This window comes from Quercus lobata, chromosome 7, assembly GCF_001633185.2.
Source record: "Quercus lobata isolate SW786 chromosome 7, ValleyOak3.0 Primary Assembly, whole genome shotgun sequence".
NCBI lineage: Eukaryota > Viridiplantae > Streptophyta > Magnoliopsida > Fagales > Fagaceae > Quercus > Quercus lobata.
This window is the reverse complement of record NC_044910.1, coordinates 35,410,510-35,431,402: the sequence shown is the minus strand read 5'-3', so window position 1 is coordinate 35,431,402 and position 20,893 is coordinate 35,410,510. Positions and strand designations below refer to the sequence as shown.

The 20,893-nt window shown below is 32.7% G+C and overlaps 2 protein-coding genes and 1 long non-coding RNA gene across 4 annotated transcripts; all 3 read left to right on the top strand.

Moving 5' to 3' along the window:
* The first annotated feature begins 717 nt into the window (after nt 1-717).
* LOC115952428 lies at nt 718-2,423 on the top strand. Its single transcript, XR_004083404.1, has 3 exons — nt 718-1,027; nt 1,612-1,743; nt 2,019-2,423. It is a non-coding gene; the product is annotated as an uncharacterized LOC115952428 (long non-coding RNA).
* A 4,293-nt stretch (nt 2,424-6,716) lies between these two features.
* On the top strand, nt 6,717-10,603 carry LOC115952525. Its single transcript, XM_031069694.1, has 5 exons — nt 6,717-6,763; nt 7,334-7,462; nt 9,565-9,687; nt 10,037-10,096; nt 10,364-10,603. Exons 1-5 carry the CDS (start codon nt 6,749-6,751, stop codon nt 10,445-10,447), a joined length of 411 nt encoding a protein of 136 aa, XP_030925554.1. The 5' UTR covers nt 6,717-6,748; the 3' UTR covers nt 10,448-10,603.
* Nucleotides 10,604-16,951: 6,348 nt separating this feature from the next.
* Nucleotides 16,952-19,880, top strand: LOC115953670. 2 transcript variants are annotated; one of them, XM_031071423.1, is made up of 5 exons: nt 16,952-17,552; nt 17,836-17,997; nt 18,613-18,741; nt 19,099-19,161; nt 19,423-19,880. In XM_031071423.1, exons 2-5 carry the CDS (start codon nt 17,854-17,856, stop codon nt 19,504-19,506), a joined length of 420 nt encoding a protein of 139 aa, XP_030927283.1. In that variant the 5' UTR covers nt 16,952-17,552; nt 17,836-17,853; the 3' UTR covers nt 19,507-19,880. The 2 variants fall into 2 exon arrangements, with proteins under 2 accessions (XP_030927283.1, XP_030927282.1); XM_031071422.1 differs by having other exon boundaries at nt 16,954-17,525.
* Nucleotides 19,881-20,893: the final 1,013 nt, after the last annotated feature.

Here is a 20,893-nt window from a genome sequence, read left to right as displayed (position 1 = left end):
CTACTTCTCTCTCAAAGGTACTCCCATTTTCTCCATTATTGTCCTTTCTAGTTTGAATAAATGTCTCCAACACTATAATTTAATATTCAATATAGCATTTGGTTTTTTATTTTCACAGTCACAATCATGTGGGTTCTTTTTATTGATTCTCTTCTAGTAGTTTCATTTTATATTTGCAAGTTCAAGTCACCAATAATAAAGAATGCAATTCTTTATGCACTATATTGACTGCTTTTCTATTCTTTTTTTAAAATTTTCTTGTAGCTTATCTGGTCTTGAACAGCTGAGAGCTTGTTATTTTTTTTTGTTGTTGATAGTTTTTGACTTTTTGTTTGTTATCGAGAAGACTGAGGAAAGAAAAAACAACTAGCTGTGTGGGGAACTTGGTTTTATATACCGGGTTCCAAATAAAAAATTAGAGATTTACAAAATTAAAATGTCTTTTCTTTTCTTATCCAACTTTTTCTTATTAAACAAAAATAGCATAAAGGAAGCTTCTTTTCCAATTTTTATATTTGGTTCAGTAAGACTGAGGAAAGATAGAAAAAAAAAAACTTGTGTGTGGACTGTGGGGAACTTTGTTTTATATAACCGGTTACAAATGAGAAATTAGTGATTACAAAATTAAAATGTCTTTCTTATCCAACTTTTTCTTAGTAAACAAACATAGCATAAAGGAAGCTTCTTTTCCAATTTTTACATTTATATATGCAACACTTCATTTTGTTTTCTTTTGGATAATCTCTTATGGGGTTTCTCCAATTTTGATTTGCTTTCTTCAATTCTTTCTTTCTTATTGGCAATTACTCCTTTATTGCATGCTTTTGACGCCTACTAATTGATATCCTTTCTTACATAAACAGAAGTAACAGAACGCTCCCATGGACATTATTTGGTACTGGGCGGGTTCTTTGTTAGAGAAACGAGGAGTGCCTCCAATATACTTGATCTTATGGCTCGTACTTCAAGATTGCTTCAGGCTTTCGAGTAATCCATCCTTGCACGTAGAAACGTTGAGATTATCCAGGTTGTTTATTTTGCTACTATTTATGTTACTTCTATTGTGGTTTCTACTACAATGTATTATAAATTCCCTTATAGTTCTTTCCTATTCTTTTTCTTTGGTAAATCTAGAGTGGGGTTAGGGTGTAAAAGATTTAAATCTAGAGAAAATTACAATTTGTCTCATTGTGGTTTGGTCATTTCATAATATTATTCCACAAATTTTCAATTGTTACATTTGAGTATTGACCCTTAAAGGTTGGATTAAAATGGAATCGTTAAAATTTCATCCAAAGTAACCCTAATGATTTCATTTCAATCAAAATCTTAAGGGTTAAAATGTAGCAATTAAAACATTTGTGAGATTGACTTATGTGTGGACCAAATAATATGGGGTAAAGTTTGTCCACAAAACGAAAAATCCATTAATTTGGATGGAATCTTAACAATTTCATTTTAATCCAAACTTTAGGAGTTCAAATGTATAGGAAGAATTTTTTTTGAAGAGCTTTATCTTATTTTGTGCTTTTCTTTACGGATTATTTGAACAACAATAGCACTTAGCAGGATGTATGTTTAATTTTTTCTGCTGTTTTAAAATTTTCACAGCTAGTGAATCAAAGAAACGCATTTACTCAGAAAATTTTAACTCTCCAGCAAGCAATGAATATGCAACATCAAGGTTTGCAACATATGAGGCAACTGGTGTCCCAGTACCAGAAACAGGTGGAAAAATTAGAGGTATAGCTCACAAACCACAAAAATTTCTTCACTCTGTATATGGTCTTATTGTTTGGACCAAATTTCAGCCATGTTTTCAATCTCTCATCAGCAGAGTGTTCCGCACTTCCGTGGCTACAGTCTATATATACATGCTGTTTTGCATTTGAAAGAATTTTGTATTCATAAAAATTGTGCATTTAGACTTCATTCATTAGTCATTTTGATTGGATCATTCCATGATTAATTAACTATATACTGTTTTCTAAATTTTCTTGACAATTCATCTGAAACAGGCTCAGCAGCAAAGCAACCCTGTCACAAGCTGCTGCTCCTCTGCACAATGATGTCTTCTATTTGGCCTAATGGGTGAATAATTAGTATGTGAGTGCTTTTAACTGCTGTGAAAAAGGTGGTGCTACATATGTGTAGGAACTACAGATGGTGTCTACTGTCGCAATTGCTTTGCGTGGGGTTCCCCTTTTATATTCAAATGGTAGGCAGTGATGAAAGACACATTTTAGATTCATTTGAATACACCTTTTAGAATCGCTTCATTTTACTGTTTGTGTTCTCGATTTCGATATTGAATCTTTTTTGTTTTGGTAAGTAATTTCAATATTAAAATTGATACACATCATAGGTGTTTGTAGGTTTATATGTTCAGAGATCAAACAATGTAATTGTAGCAATATATTTTGATAAAGGGATTAGTGGTGCTTACTTAAATATCTCTTTGTTTTGGATTTCTTTGGGTGAATACTTGGCAGCACTGCTTCAATAATGCTATAGACAATAAATTTTAGAACTCTTTTCACAACATGTGAGGCCATTGATATCACTTTTGTTAAATATTATAATATATCATCTCAACAATTGTGAATTTGGTTGTATATTTAGATTTTTTGTTTTTATTACTGCTTTACATCTCTCTAATGCTTTTGGTTGTGTTCAACATGCACATTAAATTTTCGACAAATTAAAATTTACCCAAGTAATAGTGTGTAGTGTGTTGTTAGTGATCTTGGCAAAATGACTTCTACTTTCATGTTAGATAGGATGCATGGATTTTAAACCGTTTATGGATGGTAGGATATTCATATTAAAAAAGCTATCATATTTCAATGCTGATATCATATTAATTTAAAAGTGAATAATCTATTTTTTTTTTATTTATGGAAAATGAGTAATCTATTTGTATCAAATAGAAAATTACAATGTGTGATGGACCAAGCAAAGGTAAAAAAAAAAAAAAATATATATATATATATATATATATTAAACCATTTATGAATGATAGGATACTTATAAAAAAAAATTATAAAGGATAGGATATTCATGTTAAAAGCATGGTTTTAAAAACCGATACGGTCAAAGAATCAAAAAATATAGTGATTATCGATTTTGGGTCTGACTGGGGTCTGATTAGTGGTCGAACCGGTGATATCATAAATATTTAATTAATAATTTAAAAATTATAAAAATAGTTAATAAAATATATAATAAGATTATTACTTATAATATTATGTTAAAAATATATATAACATATTTTAAAAAAATTATGTGAGTTTTTACATCTTACATGTAGAAAATAAAAATAACCAAATGTAAATAAACAATAACCAAAAATTATTTTCAAAACATAACATTTAGTAACACCCTCTTCTTTTAGGTTTATTTTTTCCCTTAAAATGGTCTATATATTTTGCATCATTTTAAAGAAAAATTAAATAAATTTTAAGATTGTTCACTTAATTAATTATTAATTATTAAAATCACTATTTTTTTTCATAATTATCTTAATGAAATAAGAGGGGGGACCCCAATCCACTTGTCTTGCTCACACTGCCCTATATGTACTAAAGGTAAAAGTAAAGTTTTAGGCCAAGGAAAATTAAAGTTGTGGCTGTCATTGATACTCAAAAAAAAATAAAAAAATAAAAAAAATTTGTGTGGCTCTCATTGTGTTATTGACTATTGTGTGTAGCGTGCACACTGAACAAGTAGCAAAGAGGCAGAGCACGGCACAACACGGTTTTACAAACCGTGCAAACCAGTCTCTCTTTTACAAACGAAGAAGAAGCTCTCATAAGAAAAATGGATTAATTTAATTTCGTGTGTATTGTGGTCCTCTCTCACATCCAAACAAAGATTTTCAACCATCTTTTCTCTCTATCTGTGTCTATGAAGATCTCTGTTTGAGTGTTTTCTCTTTGCCTCTCTCTTTTGTGAAGATGTGTGTTTTTAGGTAAGGTTAGGAATTTTGACTGCTCAAGAGGCTAGCTTTGATGCCATGTTCACCAAAGCCTTCAGTCATCACAGGTAGACGCGGATCTATTGGGGAAAAAAAAAAAGATCTTTGCTGCAAAACGTTTGGTTTCAGATTTGTTTCACCCATTTTGCAGAATTCGTTGCAAAACCGGTTCAACCATTCCGGTTCTCAGTTTTTCCGGTTGAACCTACGGTTACCGGTTATTTTCGATTTTTATGAATAACCGAATCAGATTGTGTCTGGTTTTCAGTTAAGCCGGTCAGTCCGGTTCGATTTTTAAATCCACAGTTAAAAGAGCTCCCCTGTCTCTTATGAAAAAAAAAAAAAAAAAAAGAGCTCCCATATCTCAAGTCTCAACGTCAATATTATTTCCATTTACAAATGGATCAATTGTTAATGTGAAATAAAAAATTACAATTTGCGATGGAACAAGCAAAGGTTAAAAAATAAAAAGAATCAGCTCCACCAACAACTAATTAAAAGTAGAGATTTATAATAATTTATTATGGGAATCAAAGCACACTAAGTAATTATGGTATCTTAAAAATATTCTATCTGATAAGGTAGTTTCCTTTTCCCCATCTGATTTGAAAATTAGAGATAAGGATGAGCTTCCAAGTGAATTGAAAAATAGAGATAAGGCCAAGCTTCCTAATGACTAATGAGGTTCTGATAGACTCCTCATCAATTCTGCAGTTGAAATTTATGAGGATATTGAGATGGGATTATCTTTACGTAGCTGGAAACGTGTTATCCGAAATAAGGGAAACTTTGGTACAAAAAATTCTTCCAGCTCATTGCCACTATCTTCCAAACGGTCTGGCTATTCCCATCACTGGGGTTGGTAATCAACGCCCCTCCAAACCATGAAAATTCGTGGTTTATCAACTGAAGAAAGTCCCCAAGTTTTTGTTTCTATGTGAAAACATGACTTGTTCATAAAAAATTAAAAAAAGAAGAAGGGAAAACTAGACTTGAAAACCATTGATGACGCTTCCAAAGACAACATGGCTTCAACCCCTAATCCAACTGAATCATGTATACACCTGCTTTGAGAAAGTTCCTTTGCACAAATCGTTTGGCTTCATGCTCCTTATTGGAACTCATTTAGGCTGGCCATGCATGTTTAGTATATAGAAGTTAAATGAATTGATCTTTGAAATCTATGTTCTCGTACTGCTATTTGCACCATGGAGTTCATGGAGGCCAATACAATCAAGATTAGGTTGTGTTCTTTTTGAAGTGGTTGGCTGGATGTGAAGATATTAAGTTGATTTGTGAACAATTTTTTAGTTTTTTATTTTTATTTTTATTTTTCTTTTTAAAGATTTAATTGTATTGCTCTACCTCTTTGCTAGTGTTGCAACTTGCAAATGAGAATGAGGAGGCCATTTTTTACCCTCTTTTTTCTTTCCCATTGTATAGCATGATATTGAATGAATAGAATCTACTATCATTTCCTCAAAAAAAAAAAAAAAAAAAAGCTAAAAAGGACAACAAAAATCGAAGGCATTTTTAACAACTCTTGAGATGACCCAATACAAAGATGATTGAGTTTTTTTTTTTTTTTTTTGGAAGTTTATTTTAATTGTCCCTTTTTTGAGCAACCAAGCATTAATTCTCAAATTGTATATTGATTCAATATTATAATAATAATATTCTCTCTTTTTTTTTTCTTTTTTTTTTTTTTCACTTGAATTATGAGTCTCAACTTTTAGATCTCATGAAAAAAGTGCTTAAGGGATTGGGGGAAAGAATTTAAGCTGCAGGATTAGTAACATATTGTAATTATCTCTATATAAAAAAAAATAAAATAAAAAAAAAACTTTAGATCCCAATGTTTATTTTTATTTTTTGAGGGACGATCCCAAAGTTTAGAAATACTAAAACAGTGAGAAATTTTACTAGTTTTAGGGGGTGATAATTCTAATAAGTGCAATTTTAGAACCCAAAAAATGTGGGAATTGATACATTTTGAGATTTTTTTTGTTTAACTAGTTTGAATTTTTGGTTTAATTTCTGCTTGCTTCATTCATAATTCTTACGTACATAAATACTAGTGAGGAGATAATCCTCATAAACAAATCCTAAAATATAGAAACTAATCATATCCTAAAACATAGGAATTAATTTGAATTCAAATAAATAACAATAGTAATCTATCTAGGAAGTCTTATTCTATCACTAAACTACGTTCTAAGAGCATCTTCAATGGTATATGTAAAGGTAAAATATTTTCTATAATAGAGAATGACACCATAAAAAGAGTCTCCAATGGATTCTCTATAACTGGAATTTTTTTTTTGGCTCATGAATAGTAGCTCATCAAGTCTGATGGGCTACTATTCATTCTTTAAATATTTTTTTTCTATTATAATAATCAGGTGTTGAATAAAAAAATGTTGAAAGATGTGTAGTTGTTAAAAAAAGAATAAATAATGAATGAAGAAATAATATTTAAATGAGATAGAGAATGTGATAGAGAATCTGTTGGAAAGTGTATTTGAAAAAGTGGGTAGATAAAAGGTAAAAGCCACTATTCATTCTCCAAACAGTACAAAAATTTGATGAATTTGCTGGGGATGCTCTAATAATTAGCATAATAAAACAATCTAATGAACACTTTGATCGGGAAGTAGCTAACTAACAATCTAATTAGTCGGTCAATTTATTATTTATAAGAGCCATAGCCTTGCAGAGTACTCACTCCTCTTAACTTTTCCTCTATTCAAACAAAGAGTTCAATTCTCAAACATGCGTTCCTTAGCGGTACTCTCAATTTCTCCAATCTTTTCTTATCTAGTTAATTGATTTAGTATTCAATATAGCATTTGGTTCTTTCAAATTTCACAGTCACAATCATGTGGGTTCTTTTTGTTGATTCTCTTATAGTAATCGCAATTCTTTATGCACTATATTTGGTTTTGACCTTTTTGTAGAAATGTCCAAGAAAAGATGAGAGCTTGTTATTTATTGGGTTAAATATTTTTATTCAATGGAGTTTTTCTTGATTATTTTTAGACTTCTTGTTTGGGTGTGGAGAAACTAGTTGTGTAGGGCAGAATTACCAAATGAGAAATCAGATATTAAAAATTAAATGTAGTTTCTTTTCTTATCCAACAACTTTTTCTTAGTAAACAAACAGAGCATAAAGGAAGCTCCTTTTCATATTTTACATGCGTGCTACACATTCTTTTGTTTTCTTTTAGATGATCTCTAATGGGGTTTCTACGATTTTGATTTGCAATACTATTGTTTCTTTCTAATTTGCAATTACTCATATATTGCTTTCAAAGCATGATTTTGACCCCAACTAATTGATCCTTCTTACATAAACAGGAGATACTGTGCACTCCTCTCAATGTGGATGATGATTGGGTGAAGAGCTTTCTTAGTGAATTGATAGCCGTCAAAGAATCTAGAGTTCGTGCTTTAAGATGGTTTCAGGATTTCAAGCTATCCATTGGTGTAAGTGCAAACGCTGAGACTAACAATGTTGGTTATTTTGCTATAATTTCTTGTAGTTTTGTTTGGTTGTGTCATGTGTGAGGTACTTGGTTTTAATAATTGTGTTCCAAATGAGAAATAAGAGAGTAAATATTAAAAGTCTTTTCTTTTCTTATCCAATATTTTCTTAGCAAACAAACATACCATAAAGGAAGCTCCTTTTACAAATTTTTCATTTATGCAACACTTTCTTTTCTGTTGGATAATCTCTTATGGGGTTTCTACGATTTCTGTTCTAGACATTGATAGGTCAAAAACGAATTGACCCTTTGTGATAAATTAACCAATTAATTTAGTCAAGTGAATTAATTAAGTTAATTAACATGCAAATGCGTGATAGCACAAACAAATCACCAATAAACTAAGTATGCAGCGGAAAATAAATTTGACACGGTGATTTGTTTACGAATGGGGAAAACCTAACGGCAAAAACTCCACCTGGTGATTTTCAGGTCACCACTCCCGAAACTCCATTATTATCACAACAAGCAGTTATAAGTAAAGGAATTCCAATAACTTATACCAATCTACAGTTGAACCCTTACCCCAATACTCAATTGGACTTGTTCTGTAGTGATAATTTCTCCTTTCGATGCACGGTTCTCAAGTATGTGACTAACCAATGCGCGGATCCCAGTACGTGACTTCAATCACCAACTAGAAAAGGTTGTTGGATGCAAAGTTCTTCAGTTCATCCCAACAATGAAGATCAAGAAGATGCTTGGTCACAAAACCCTACAGTGCACATACACAGCAACTTCTTCAAGAACGATGAATTAGAGCAAATTCTGTCTCCAATCACAATTTGCTTAAACAAACTTTTCTCAACACTTGTGCAACTTGTGAACTCTTTTACAGCCCTTAAAATAATTCTTTTATATGTCTAGGGTTAGGAGAAAAGAAGGCCCAAAGACACATTCACGAATTCCAAGAAAACATATCAGAATTTATGTTTCTTTCTTAAACCTCGACAGATAGGAGGTGTCGAGCAAGTGTCGAGAACACGGGTTGAAATAGCTTTCTTAAGCTTGATAGATGCAGTTGTCGAGCTTTAATGAATTTGCACTATTCAGCTTGTTTCTTGGACAGACTTGATGACTTCAACACTTGATCTTGAAACAAGGTTTCTTGAAGTATTAAATACATCCTAGATCTACCCAAATACAAGTAAAGTGCGTTTTGTCAAAAGATTAGTCAATTACACAAAATAGTGACATATGTTCTTAACAAGTGAATCACATATGTCCTAACAGACATGAATTGTTCTTCAATTCTTTCTTTCTTATCGGCAACTAATTAATCCTTTCTTACATAAACAGGATTTACAAAAAGATCCCATGAACCGTGTTGGTTGAGTGAAGCTCTTAGCTAGAGAATTAAAGAATGCCTACAATAAAGATAATGCTATAGCTCGTGGTTCAAGTGTGTTAGATGCTTTCGAGTCATCCATCCATGCAATTGCAATCACTAGGGTTAACTAGGTTGTTCTTTCCTTTTCTTCTTTGGTGGATGGGAGAAATGGGGAGAGAAGTGAGGGTTGCTAGGGCAGTATCGACTGTTGAGTTAGTGGAGAGGATTTAAATTTAGGGGAAATTACAGTTACTTTCTTGTGGTTTAGTCCTTTCACAATTTTTATTACACAAATTTTCAATTGTTATATTGACTCCTTAAATTTTGGACTAAAACAAAATTGTTAGAATTCAATCCAACATATATAACCCTAATGACTTCATTTCAGTTCAAACCTTAGGAGTTAAAACATAGCAAATAAAAATATCGGCAATATTGAATTGTGAGTGGATCAAAACATAAGGGGGTAAATTACTTACCAACAAATTGAAAAAAGTCCGTTAATTTGGATGAAATCCTAACAATTTCATTTTAATCCAAACTTAGTGGTTCAAATGTAGCAATTGAAAGTTTGTGTCATTGGGTTCACCGAAAGGGGTAACTCATAGGCTTGAAGTGATCTTTCTTATTTTGTGCTTTTCTCTACAAATTATTTAAAAAAACTTAGCCGGAGCTGAATTTTAATTTCTTCCACTGTTTTAAAATTCTCACAGATGGTGGAACAAGGAGAAACACTCTTACAGGAACTGCAGAAAGAGTGTGAAGAGCGGAAATTGGAGTTGCAACAGCTGAAGCAACTGGTGACTCAGAACCAAATTGGGCAGAGGACATTAAAGGTTTAGCTCACAGTCCCCATAATTTGAAAGAAAATGATTTGCAACAATTGAAAGTTAGTGTATTAAATTGAAATAAAGTAGAACTACAATGGAGTAAATTGTATTTTACCCTTAATATAAGAATTGAGGCTTTGTTTATTTATTGTGAATTTCCCAATTCTAGAAAAATTTGATGTTGATGTACAGCAAGAAACTTGTGTCCATCAAAGTGTTTTCAAAAGGGATAAGTAATAGGCATGAAGAGATCTATCTTATTTTTTGCTTTTCTTTAAGTATTATTCGAACAACATTAGCACTTAGCTGGAGGTACATATGGTTCAATTTTTTTACCTGTTTTAAAATTTTACAGCAAAGTGTAGAACTTCAGTCAGCATATGAACGTGAGCAACAACTGGCGTCGCATTTAGAGGTATAACTCACAAACCTCATAATTTCATGACTCAGAATATGATCTTATGTTTGGACACAATTTCAGCCATGTTTACCGTGTCATCAGCAGTGTTCCATGGCTATATGTGTTGTGTTGCATTTGAAAGAATTTTGTATTCATAAAAATGGTGCATTTAGTCTTCCTTCATGCGTCATTTGGATTGGATCATTGATTAAATTAACTATACTATTCTTTCTAAATTTTCTCTAGAGTCTAGGCTGATGACCATTGTTTGATTTTCTTTAGGTGAGGACTGATGAATTGGCCCAGCAACTACAACAGATTCAGCTAAGCAACTCCAACCAAAGGCAGCGCTCCCATACATCCTGATGACTTACTTCTCTGAGTAATTATAGTAGTATACCTTGATAAAGGGATTAGTAGTGTTTAAATATCCCTCTGTTTCGGATTTTCTTTGGCTGGATAATTGGCAGCATTGCTTCAATAAAGCTATAGACAATCAATTTTAGAGCTTCTTTCACAATATATGAGGCCATTAATTTCACTTTTGTTATACATCAATATCATAACATATTGTCTCAACAATTGCGAGTTTTGTAAATTTTGTTCTATATTTAGAATTTTTGTTTTTCTTATTGCTTTGCATCTCTCTAATGCTTTTTCCGTACCTCCAAAAGGTTTGACCGTCATGGGTAATCCTTTACTCATGTTTTGGTTGTGTTCACCATGCAAATAATTTTGTAACAAAGATTTACCAAAGTAATATTGTGTTGTTAGTGATCTTGGCAAAATTACTTCTACTTCCATCTTACACTTGAAGAATGGATTTAAAACCATTAATGGATGGTAAGATATTCATATTAAAAAAAGCTATCATGTTTCAACGCTGATATCATATTAATTTACAAGTGAATAATCTTCTTCTTTTTTTTTTCTTTTTTTTTTTAAAAGGAAAATGAGTGATCTATTTGTATCAAATAGAAAATTACAATGTGTGATGGATCAAGCAATGGTAAAAAATAAAAATAAAAAGATTTTAAACCATTTATGAATGATAGGATACTTATAAAAAAAATTATAAAGGGTAATTTATTAATATTAAAAGAGCTCCCATGTCTCAACGTCAATATTATTTCAAGTTACAAATGGATAATTTGTTTATGTCAAATAAAGAATTACAATGTGCGACGGAGCTAGCAAATTTTAAAAATAAAAAGAATCTGCTTCACCAACAACTAATTAAAAGGAGAGATTCCCATAAAAAAATTTAAAAGGAGAGATTTATAATTTATTATGGGAATCAAAGCTCGCTTTGTAATTATGGTGAAACTAGCTAAAAAAGGACAACAAAAAATGAAGGCACTTTCAACAACTCTTTTTATTTTTATTTTTTATTTTTTTTTATACAAGATAGAAATTTTACTCTAGTTTAATATAAGTTTATATGTACGTGAAGTTTTCTCTTAGAAACTTGGACCTCAGCCCTTACCCCCTCCACACCCCATAAGCATTTATACTTGTAAAATGACCATCGCACTAATGGTGTGTGGTAGTATTTAACTATTATTTTGATTATCCATTTTTGAGCAACCAAGCATTAATTCTCAAATTGTATAATGATTCAATATTAGAAGAATAATATTCTCTCTTTTTTTTCACTTGAATTATAAGTCTCAACTTTTAGATCCCAATGTTAAAAATACTAAAATGGTGAAAATTTTACTAGTTTTAGGGAATGACAATTCTAATAAGTGCAATTTTAGAACCCAAAAGATGTAGGAATTGATATATTTTGAGATTTTTTAACTTCCATAATATTAGTCATCCAAATACTTTTTTTTTTTTTTTTTTTTTTTAAAGCTTTCATGTCTGAGAATCAATCTCATATCAATTTCCTGCGATGAACTGAGCAAAAAGATTAGGAAAATAGAAGAAGAAGAAAGAATTGTTCGACCAACACCAAAGCACAAGGTTATGAGAACCAAAGCACAAACTGAGTAACTAGTATAAAGAACACACACAAAATTTTTAAAAAAATAAAAATAAAAATGAAGGCGTTCAACACATCTTGAGATACCCAAATACAAATATGATTGAATTTCATATTTTTCTTAATTGACGATTCGATCAACAAAACATTAATTCTCAAATTGTACAATAATTTAATATTCAAAGAACAATATATTCTTTTCTTTCACTTAAATACTGAGTGTTTGAGTCTCAATTTTTTGGTTGGTAAAAAAAAAAATTTAAACATGCAAGATTCTATTAATTTTAAACATAAGAAGTTAGATTAATTGAACTAATGATAAATTTAATCACAATATTTGTGAGTTCTAATTAGGTCAATTGATAAAGTGCTTAATGGTTAAATAAGATATATGAGGTTTAATCCTCGTCTATACTAAAAACCAATTAGTATCTTAGTCTGATAATAAAGAGTTATCATCAGGAGTGGAGCGAACGTTATAAGTTTGAAACTTTCTATATTAAAAAATAATAATAATAAAAAAATAAAAACTCAATATTTGATAGGTCTTAAAATAAAATTCTACAAATAGTTATGACATGTTCGATACATTGTAACAAGTTTAAGAGATTACTCATCAAAAGGACCCAAACTCCGCATGAGTCCAATCTAATGGACCCGTTCCTTTAAACAAGGTTTTCAGATCCAGACCGTTCATTGAACTGTAAAAGAGAGAGGTTCAAGATTTTTGAAGTTGAACCGAATTCGAACCGGGGTCGAACCGTGATGACGTCATAATTAATTTAATAATTAATTAAAGCCTAAATATAGATATTAAATTTATAAAACTAGCAAAATTGACAATATATTTATATATGTGAGGGAAATTTAATGATTTTCAAGCATATATTTAATAATTAAATAAGAAAGTTAATAAAATAAAATAATAACCATAAAAACATTAAAATTTATGATTAATTTTTGAAGTAAAGTTGAATATCTTTGAAGGATTTTAATTATAATTTTTTTTATTCCTTGTAAGAAATGGATAATTTAATTAAGTAGAATAAAATTGTGTTAAGTTGTTTTTTTTTAAAAAAAAAAAATTGTTAAGGGGTTGGACTGCACGGTTCTTACCGGTTCGTGCGGTCCAACCCTAATTTTAGCAGTTCAAGGAATTAACAAAAAATCCGGTTCTTTATGCTTAAAAAATCGGTTTTTATCCCGGTTCTTGGTTTTCACAGTCCGATCTCCCGGTCCAGTCCAATTCTGAAAACTATGCTTTTAAACTGTCCATCGTTGCACACTTCGACCGTTGTGACAACAAAGCCAAACAAAACCAAAAAGGAGCAAGAAGTAACTAACAAACAAACTAACTAACTTACTCGGTCCATTCATTATTTATAAGAGTCATAGCATTGTAGGGTACTCACTCTTCTTCACATTTTTGTTGGGAAAAATTCTCTACAATTGTGAATAAATTTTAGCAAGTACAACGGAAGCACAACCACACAAAAACACAAAGATTTACGTGGAAACCCTTTCTCCTTGAAGGGAAAAACCACGGGACAAACTCCGAATAATTTCACTATATTAAATAAAGATTACAACACTTAGAGATACAACTTGAGTAAAAAAAAAAAACTCTTTTTTTCTTTTCACTCACTGCTCTCTTTCTCACCATGTATTTTCTCTTACTCTCTCTATTTTTCTCTTCTCTTTTTCTTGCTCTCACTCACGCAGTTCTTCAAGACTGCACCTAGTCCTCACCACACTCTGGGACTTCACTTCTTTTTCCCTCTGCCCAAAATGGTCGAATGGCCTCTCCATTTAATTCTTCATATTTTCCTTCTTTTCTCCCTTTCACACTCTTCACATCAAGTCACAATAAATGCAAACCAACTTATCTTGACTTTGCTTCAACCAATTTCAGCTCTCCCTTAGCCGAATGACCCTTGCCTTTTGCTTCTTTCTTTTCTTTCTTCCTTCAGTGTGTCCAACACGCCTAAGCCAACCAACCCATGCTGACTTTGTAAGAAAAGTTAAGAACCATGAATGACATACTCATTAAATGAGCATGTCTATTACGTGGGCTGGACTCATGGTACAGTGCACCCAACAATCTCCCCCTCCAACCCACTTATGGAGGAGATCTTCAACTTAACTCTTCAGTTAGAATTCATGCCGGCCAAGTCAATACCAGACTCAACCTTCTTCATTATCTTCATTAACATTGAGAAAATTTCATCAGAATTAATTCCTTTCATTCTCAAAAAATTTATTTCAGTTTGGATATCCTTAATCCAATTTCTTGGCTCCCCCTACTCAAGACCTTCATGATCTTTCATTTCATCATTCTTCCAAGCATCATGATATTTTTCATCAAATATTACTTTTTCATTTAAATCACTTTCAGGTGGAGAGAATTTTACTCTGTTAGCTGCAACACCATTAATATCAACTCTCAACTGTTGAGTTTTCTCAAAAACTTTGACTGCATTGGACTTTTTCTTACAAGCCCTCACATGAATTCTGTACATGCCACAACAAGCACACCTTCTAGCAATAACTAATAATCCTTTGGAAAGTTTCCATCTTCCATTACCAAGATGGTTACAATAACCAACTCAATCCAAAGCCAATGTAGACAATACATTCATCCTTAAATCTAGAACATGCCGCACATTCTTCAATATCAACGTGCAACCAACATTGGTCTTGATGCACACATCATCAATTCCTACAATTTTTGAATAACTGGAGTTACCCATCTTCACAACACCAAAGTCACCTGCTTTGTATGTAGTGAACAACCTTTTTGTGGGGATAACATGGTGGGAAGCTGCTGAATCAACAACCCACTCAACATCATTCTTAGAAACATGCTTACATTTTTGCTCTTCAAGAAAGAGCATCAAAACATCCTCATGAAACACAATTGCTGTAGTATTCTTCTCATCATCATTCTTTTCATCTTTTTCTTCACTTTGTTCTTTATTATAATGCCAACAGTTTCTTTTTATGTGACCCTTTTTCCCACAATGGAAACATTCTCTCATCTCTTTAAACTGAGATCTACCTTTTGACTGTAACCTGTCATTAGTTTTGGCTCGATCATCTGGCTCGATCATCAAGCCCTTTGCTTCTATTTCTGCCCCTGCTCTCCATGACAAGAGCTTGATCTTGTGCATTGCTTATACCAGCATCTCTTCTGCAAACCTCTTCACTTATAATCAAATCTCGAATATCATCATATTTGAGTTTGCTCTTCCCTGCAGAATTGCTCATTGCCATTCTCATGGCCTCCTAACTGTTTGGCAAAGAAGCCAAAACAATTAATGCACAGATCTCATCATCAAAATCAATCTCCACAGAAGACAATTGATTTGTGACGGTGTTAAACTCATTTAGGTGCTGAGCCACAGGAGTACCTTCCACCATCTTCAGATTAAACAATTTCTTCATCAGATGCACCTTATTGTTAGCCGAAGGCTTTTCATACATGCTAGACAAAGCCTTCATAAGATCCACTGTGGTCTTTTCCTTCATAACATTGTGTGTAACTGATCTTGTTAGAGTTAATGGTATAACTCCTAGCACCTGTCTATCGAGAAGACTCCATTCTTTTTCTTCCATATTCTCTGGTTTCCTTCCCAAAAGAGGAAGATGTAATTTCTTCCCATACAAATAATCTTCAATCTGCATCTTCCAATAGCCAAAGTCTGTGTTGTCAAACTTCTCGATTCCTGACGTCTTTCCTTCTTCTCCGGCCATTGCTCCTAATTGAATTGAACCTACACTCTGATACCACTTGTTGGGAAAAATTCTCTACAACTGTGAATAAATTTTAGCAAGCACAACGGAAGCACAAAAACACAAAAATTTATGTGGAAACCCTTTCTCCTTGAAGGGAAAAACCACGGGACAAACTCCAAATAATTTCACTATATTAAATAGATATTACAATACTTAGAGATACAACTTGAGTAAAATAAAAACTCTTTTTTTTTCTTTTCTTCTCACTATGTATTTTCTCTTACTCTCTCTATTTTTCTCTTCTCTTTTTCTTACTCTTACCACTCAGTTCTTCAAGACTGCACCTAGTCCTCACCACACTCTGGGACTTCACCTCTTTTTCCCTCTGCCCAAAATGGCCGAATGGCCTCTCCATTTAGGCTGTGTTTGGTTCGTGTAAAAGCATTTTCGGAAAATATTCCATTTTCCCGAAATGCTATTTTTCGGAAAGGAAAATGTTTTCATGTGTTTGGTTGCATTTCAAAAAATTTTTTAGAAATTTTTTTCTGGTGTTTGGAAAAGAAGAAGGAAGAGGCAAAACCCAGAAAAACACTTACAAAACCCAGAAGAACTAGCACGATCGACGGCGTGATCTTGTGATCGACGGCACCGTTTGCGAGATAGTGCGATCGACGGCGCGAAGCACCGTTCGCGAGATCGCGATCGGCGCGTTGCTTCGCGAGATCGCGAAGCACCGTTAGCGTCGATCGCGATCTCGCGAAGCGTCGATCGGCGTGATCGACGGCGCGATCGGTGCTTCACGATCGACGGCGCGTCTGTGAGCTCTCTCGTTCTCCCTTGCGCGTCCCCAGTTCCGAAAATCATTTAAAGTGAAAATAGGGACGGAAATGGATTTCCGTGGTCAACGCTACTAATTTACGGTCAACTGAAAATGATTTCCGGAAAATTCAATTTTCCAAACCAACCAAACAGCCTATTTTACGAAAATGATTTCCTGAAACCATTTTCACCCAAAACAAACACACCCTTAATTCTTCATCTTTTCCTTCTTTTCTCCCTTTCACACTCTTCACATCAAGTCACAATAAATGCAAACCAACTTATTTGGACTTTGCTTCAACCAATTTCAGCACTCCCTTAGCCGAATGACCCTGGCCTTTTGCGTCTTTCTTTTCTTTCTTCCTTCAGCGTGTCCAACACGCCTAAGCCAACCAACCCATGCTGACTTTGTACATAATGAAGAAAAGTTAAGAACCATGAATGACATGCTCACTTAACCCATGAATGACATGCTCATTAAACGAGCATGTCTATTACGTGGGCTGGACTCATGGTGCAGTGCACCCAACAATTTTTCCTCTATTCAAAACTAAGAGCTCAATTCTCAAACTAGAGTCGCTGTTAGCTATCATGTTTCAATCTCCAAACCCAACATCTCTCTCAGAGCATAAAGGAAGCTCCTTTTCGTATTTTACATTTGTGCTACACATTCTTTTTGTTTTCTTTTGAATGATCTCTAATGGAGTTTCTACAATTTTGGTTTGCAATATTATTGTTCTTACCAATTGGCAACTACTCATTATTGCTATAAACAGAAGTTACTGAGCACTCCCATATTGGACGATGACTGGGAGAAGTGCTTTATAAGAGAACTGATGGCTGCCCGAAGAATCTAAAGCTCGTGCTTCAAGATCTCTTCAGGAGTTCGAATTATCCATCGGTGTAAGTGCAAACGCTGAGACTAATAATGTTGGTTATTTTGCTATCATTTATTGTAGTTTCTTGTTTGATTGTGTCATGTGTGGGGTACTTGGTTTTAATTACTGTATAAGAGAGAATAAATATTAAATGTCTTTTCTTTTCTTATCCAATATTTTCTTAGTAAACAAACATATCATAAAGGAGGCTTCTTTTCTTTCTTTTTTTGGATAATCTCTTATGGGGTTTCTACGATTTTGATTTACTTTGTTGTTCTGGACGTGAATTGTTCTGCTTTTGACCCCAACTAATTGACCATTTCTTACATAAACAGGAGTTACATAAAGCTCCCATGGACCACGTTGGCTGGGTGAAGCTCTATGCTAGAGAAACGAAGGATGCCTCCAATAAAGATGATGCTATAGCTCGTGGTTCAAGGGTGTTTGATGCTTTCGAGTCATCCATCCTTGCAATTGCAAGCACTGGGATTAACCAGGTTGTTTATTTTGCTATCATATTTCTGTAACTGCAATGTCTTATAATTTCCCTTAATGTTCTTTCCTTTTCTTCTTTGGTGGATGGAAGAAATGGTGAGAGAAGTGCAGTGTTGAATGTTGAGTGGGTGGGGAGGATTTATATCTAGGGAAAATTACAATTTACCATCTTGTGGTTTAGTCATTTCATAATTTATTACACAAATTTTCAATTGTTATATTGACTCTTTAAATTTTGGACTAAAACAAAATTGTTAGAATTCCATCCAACATATATAACCCTAATGACTTCATTTCAGTTCAAACCTTAGGAGTTAAAAAATGGCAAAAACATCTTTGATATTGAATTGTGATTGGTCAAAACATAAGGGGGTAAATTACTTACCAACAAAATGAAAAATATGTTAATTTGGATGAAATCCTAACAATTTCATTTTGATCCAAACTTAGTGGTTCAAATGTAGCAATTGAAAGTTTGTGTCACTGGGTTTACAGAAAGGTATAACTCATAGGCTTGAAGAGCTCTTTCTTATTTTGTGCTTTTCTCTACAGATTACTTGAAAAAATTTAGCCCGAGGTATATCTTAATCTCTTCCGCTGTTTTAAAATTCTCACAGATGGTGGAACAAGGAAAAACACTCTTAACAGGAACTGCAGAGTGTAAAGAACTGAAATTGGAGTTGCAACAGCTGAAGCAACTGGTGACTCAGAAGAGTCAGAACCAAATTGGGCGGAAGACATTAAAGGTTTAGCTCAGACCCCATAATTTCAAAGAAAATGGTTTGTAACAATTGAAAGTTAGTGTATTAAATTGAAATAAAGTCAAACTACAATAGAGTAAATTGTATTTTACCCTTAAATATAAGAATGGTTTGTTTCCTTTTGAGGCTTTGTTTATTTATTGTGAATTTCCCAATACTAGATGATGTTGATGTACAGGAAGAAACTTGTGTCCATCAAAGTGTTTTCAAAAGGGATAAGTTATAGGCATGAAGAGATCTATCTTAATTTGTGCTTTTCTTTAAGGATTATTTGAACAACATTAGCACTTAGCAGGAGGTATATATGGTTCAATTTTTTTAGCTGTTTTAAAATTTTTGCAGCAAATTGTAGAACTTCTTCAGGCAGCATATGTACGTGAGCAACAACTGGCATCGCATTTAGAGGTATAGCTCACAAACCCCATAATTTCATGACTCAGAGTATATGATCATATATTTGGACAGAATTTCAGCCATGTTTACCATGTCAGCAGCAGAGTGTTCTGTGGCTATATTGTGTTGCATTTGAAAGAATTTTGTATTCATAAAAAATTGTGCATTTAGTCTTCCTTCATTGGTCGCTTGGATTGGATCATTGATTGAATTAACTATACTATTTTTTCTAAATTTTCTCTTGCCTGATGACAATTGCTTGATTTTCTCTAGGCGAGGACTAATGAATTGGACCAGCAACTACAGCAGATTCAGCAAAGCAACTCCAACCAAGCGCAGCGCTTCCATGCACCCTGATATCTTCTATTGATTCTTGGATACGTTAGTTTGGCCTAATGGGTGCATAATTAGTATGTTAGTTCTTTCAACTGCTGTGAAAAAGGTTATGCTGTTTATCTGTAGGTACTACAAATGGTGTTTCCTCTCTTATATTCAAACGGTAGCTAGTGATGAAAGACCCATTTTAGATTTCATTTGAATACACCTTTATGGATTACTTCTCTTTACTGCTTGTGTCCTCAGATTTCAATATTGAATCTCTTTTTTTAGTAAGTAATTTCAATATTGAAATTGATACACATCATAGATGTTTGTAGGTTTGAGTTTAGAGATCAAATAAAGTGTAATTGTAGCAATATACCTTGATAAAGGGATTAGTTGGTGTTTAAATATCTCTCTGTTTCGGATATTCTTTGGCTGGATACTTGGCAGCATTGCTTCAATCAGGCTATAAACAATCAATTTTACACCTTATTTCACAATATATGAGGCCATTGATATCACTTTTGCTATACATTAATATCATAACATATCATCTCAACAATTGTGAATTTTTTTTTTTTTTTTTTTTTTTTTGTATATTTTTTTATTTTATTTTTTTTTTTGTTATTGCTTTTGCATCTCTCTAATGCTTTCTCCCCACCTCCAAAAGGTTTGACCGTCATGGGTAATCCTTCACTCATGCTTTGATTGTGGTTGTGTTCACCATGCAAATTATATTTTCGACCAAAATTTACCCAAGTAATAGTGTTGTTAGTGATCTTGGCGAAATGACTTGTACTTCCATGTTACACAGGAAGCATGGATTTTAAATCATTTATGGATGGTAGTAGGATATTCATCTTTAAAAAAAATTTATCATGTCTCAATGCTAATATCATTTTAATTTACAAGTGAATAATCTTTTTTTTTTTTAAATGGAAAATCTGAAAATGAATAATCTTTCTATATCTATAAAATATTACAGTGTGTGATGGACCAGCTAAGGTTAAACAAAAATAAATAAATAAACCTTTTATGAATGATAGGATACTTATGTGTAATGGAGCAAGAAAAGGTTAAAATAAAAATAAAAAGAATTGCTCCACCAACAGCTAATTAAAAATCTCCTCAAAAAAAAAAAAATAAATAAATAAAGGAGAGATTTATCATTTATTATGCGAACCAATGCACGCTAGGTAATTTTGGTGAGCTTTATGAAGCGATTTCAACAACTCTTGAGACGACCCAGTGCAAAGATGATTGTTTTTTTTTTTTTTTATTGAACATTTTGATTCTTAAATTGTATAATGATTCAAATTAAGAGAATAATACTCTTTCTTTCACCTGAATTATGAGTCTCAGCTTTAAGATCTCAATGTTTAGAAATACTAAAATGGTGAGAAATTTTACTAGTTTCTGGGGT